Source organism: Pundamilia nyererei, unplaced genomic scaffold, assembly GCF_000239375.1.
Source record: "Pundamilia nyererei isolate P.nyererei 1_Seehausen unplaced genomic scaffold, PunNye1.0 scaffold00377, whole genome shotgun sequence".
Taxonomy (NCBI): domain Eukaryota; kingdom Metazoa; phylum Chordata; class Actinopteri; order Cichliformes; family Cichlidae; genus Pundamilia; species Pundamilia nyererei.
The window spans coordinates 401,279-404,835 of NW_005187778.1; the positions used below are offsets into that span (position 1 = coordinate 401,279).

The 3,557-nt window shown below is 43.4% G+C and overlaps 1 protein-coding gene across 2 annotated transcripts in view; it reads left to right on the forward strand.

The window, feature by feature from the left end:
- Positions 1 to 642: 642 nt before the first annotated feature.
- LOC102205135 (myotubularin-related protein 1-like) overlaps positions 643 to 3,557 on the forward strand; it is a 12,894-nt gene continuing 9,979 nt past the window's right edge. Inside the window, exons 1-3 of one of the 2 annotated variants that reach the window (XM_005752749.1) lie at positions 643 to 1,063; positions 2,330 to 2,435; positions 2,513 to 2,536. In XM_005752749.1, coding sequence (XP_005752806.1) covers positions 957 to 1,063; positions 2,330 to 2,435; positions 2,513 to 2,536 — 237 coding nt within the window. In that variant the 5' untranslated portion in view covers positions 643 to 956. The remainder of the gene's footprint in view (positions 1,064 to 2,329; positions 2,436 to 2,512; positions 2,537 to 3,557) is intronic. The other variant, XM_005752750.1, reaches the window with a different exon arrangement.

Consider the following 3,557-nt stretch of genomic DNA (forward strand, 5'->3'; position numbering starts at 1 on the left):
CAGTTACAAAAGCATGTTTTCCTCTTCCTGTAAAAAAGGAAAAAATATAATTTCATAGATTTTTCAAGTGTGGAGAAAAAGTGAAAACAAATTATTGTCATTTAATTTATTACCCATAAAGAAAGTAGTTAATTTAAGACATTTACTGATAATTATCAGGGTGATGAATTTTTCAGGTTGATGTTAGGAAAGCTTGGAGTTTTTGTTAAAAATAAATAAATAAATTAACTCAAGGAGATATTTTCTTTATATATGTATGCTGTATACATGCTATATCAGTGCATCCTATGTGTATTACTGGTCTTGAAGAATACCTGTGACAGAATTTTGTTGTAATATTTTAATTAATGATGTAGATTTTTTGCGGTTGCTCCAACTTTTCTGCATTTAAAGATTATATGAAACATCCTTTAAGCAGTTACCCCCGTTTCTACCAGCAGTCCTAAATGTGGTGAATTCAGACAGGTTAATTTACGATAGAATATGTGGTTATTTATTTATTCGTGTGTTTTTTGTATTGTGTTATTATTTCATGAACGTGTTTGACACCCACATCCTCTCGTGGCATTTTTCTTCGTTCCGTGTTGACTTCTTCTTCTTCTTGCGCTGATGTGGCAGTTTTGTCTAAATGGCGACGCCTGTCGGTCAGACCGTGCAACAGCATCCTTAGCACTGGTAGAAGCCGTGGCGACGTCACTGTTTGCGAACAACAATGCTGCGGGTATAGATGCGACTAAGAGGAAGTGCAAACAACCAAAGCAGAGGAAACCACTGCATGTGAGATCCGCTGATTAGTTTCTTCACACCGTTCGGAGTCCTTAAAGATCCATTACAGCCGCTGGGAGCGGACACTGGAATTACACCGAGCTTTAGTTTCATCCGCATCCCTTGTCTGTATCAGAGGAAACCATCATCTGCGCCCCCGGTGACCCAGAAACGAAGCAGTCGTGTGACAGATGGAGAAACAGGCCGGAGGTGCCGGCGCTGGGGACGGTGCAGGGGCGAACAGAAAGCCGTGGGGCTCGCCGACTTGCGGCGCGGCAGCCGGTGATACCCTGGACAGGTAAGCAGGCTCGCTAACGAGAAAACGTGACGTCGATGCCCAGCTTGTTACTTATGCTCGTCTCGCTTTCCCACTGAACACCAGCAACATGAAATATTAGTAGTAGATCACACCTTCATCTCGGCATCGATCCACAGACCAGTGCTTGGGTCAAACTTTCCAACGTGACAAAACACTCATCACGGATGTAGTGTGTTAGCATTTCATCTCAGTGTTATTTGGAACCACAACATACAACACAGAATACGGTCACGTGATTAACACAGCATATAGGAAATGCACAGGAATGAGGCGGAATATGGCCACCCAGCCGAGTTACGCATCCGTATCTGCCGCTCAGAGGAAGCGACGTGCAGCGCAGCCACCTGAGGGAGAGATGACGTGGTGACAGAAATGTTACAATGTTGCTCCTGTTAAAACAATGCCGACACTGAAACGTGGGGTTGTGTTGTGCTGGGTAGGAACCATGTTCTTTATGTAGTCTGTATGCTGATCCCCCCATTATAGTACTAAAACTGGAGGAAGCGTCACACAGTCGTAACTCCTCCCCCTCAACATTCCAAGACATTCACACCACAAAGCTGCTCCAATCCAGACTGAGTCTGTCAGAGACACTGGCTTATCTTCTGCCACTGACAAGCTTCATATGATATATTGTTCTCGGCTTGATATTCAGGACTGTCCTGGACACCGACCGTATGTCTCCATCACTCAGACAACCGCTGTCAAAGCTCAGGGACAGGACGTTGTACTGTCTGGCTCAGGAGTGGGAGACAAATCCATACAGCAAAGTATCATCAAATTTTGCATCCAAAAATCAACATTTTATTAAATAAATGAAAAGACTCTGTGAATACTACAAAAGTCTGACTCAGACTGACTGAAATCACAATGCAGTTTATATCAGAGACAGATTGCATATAATTGGCAACTTCACCCCGTACAGTTGCAGGCTGGTGTCAGTCTGACACACTCAGACTCAGTCCAGCAACATTTCTGGCAGCTTTTAGTGGCAGTCTTGGTTTTCTTAGCAATCATCATTTGCAGTTGAAATAATATTAGAGTTCTGCATTAATAACATTGTTACTACACAGGGGTTCTGCTCTTTGAGCTGGGGAACGTTCTCATCTGTAACATGTGGTCAGCTGAACATCGTCCTCACTGACAGAGGACGTTTATCTGTTTAACACATGCATCTTACAGTGATGATGTTAAACGTGAATATAGCCGAATATACGTCAGTTCACTGTTTCACTCTGTGTTCAGTCCAACAGGTTCTCACGTAGAATGGTGTAAACAGCTAATAGCAGCCACAATCTCCAGTCAGATCTCAGGATCAGTCCAACCAGACATTGGGAGCAGGGACATCAAGGTAGATAACACACAGCACACACAGACACACACACTGCTGGCAGTGATTCTCATCCATGTGTATTCTGTAACTAATAGGCTGGGAGAAGACCAGACTTCATGGTAAGTCTCGGAGACGTCTCCATGTGAGCTGCTTTGAGTGTGGGCGCCTAGTTTTGTCTGTTAAGTCCATATGAGTGATAAAGTCTGCTGTCATTGTTTAGGGACGCTACTGAGCAAGTTATCGACTGCTTCTGTCTGTCAGCGGCCTGCTCTCTGCAACCACCGCTCTGTAGCGAGGCGCATTTTGGCTCATTCATATTGAGTTTTGTCTGTTAGACCTCAGATCAGGCAGAGGTGTAATGTTCTATGTATTGCACATTATATGCAATGTGCTTTATTAACTAGACGATGCTGCTCATATAGATCTGTTATTTAGCGGGGTTTAGCTGTATTGTTTGCAAGTGTAACGCATCACACTAGACCTGCAGAGAGAGACCAAACTGTGGCCCCTGGTTGTATAACATTAGATCTTTGCAAACGCTGACGATAAAATATGATAAAGCAGTTGTAAAAGTGTCACTCAGCACCTCACTACATCTTCTACAGCTATTACGTTGCACCTGAGCAATAAGGCTGACCAATATTCAGAGAACTGGAGTTTTCCTTCCCGAAACCCAGATTGGAACCAAACTCTGTGCTTATAGCTGCTGAGAACTGTGAGCTGAACAGTGTTAGTTGTGTTATTTCTTTGAAAAGTTGCATTTCCAGGAACTTATCACAGTCTTGAGAAATGTAACCAGAGTAGCACAGACTTCACTGTCACCACTGTGGTATGTACACTGTCTGTGAAATGACAAATAGCTCCTGAATGTAAAAAGACACCACTCTGTGCACATCTAATGAAATGTGTGTAGTGAATTCACCTCCACTGTGTCAGATCAAGCCCTCCGATTTAAGGCTCACTTCATTAGAACAAAGTTAGAAGCGCAGCTTTCCTGCAGCTTGTCTGAACTTGTATCGGCTGTTTGTCACTTGTTGTCTTTGCTTGAATTTTGAGGCTCATTGTTTGGAGGTTGCTTCTGCGCGCTTGTCTCTTTGCATCCTTCTGTTATAAACACAGACTGATGTGCCACACATTAAA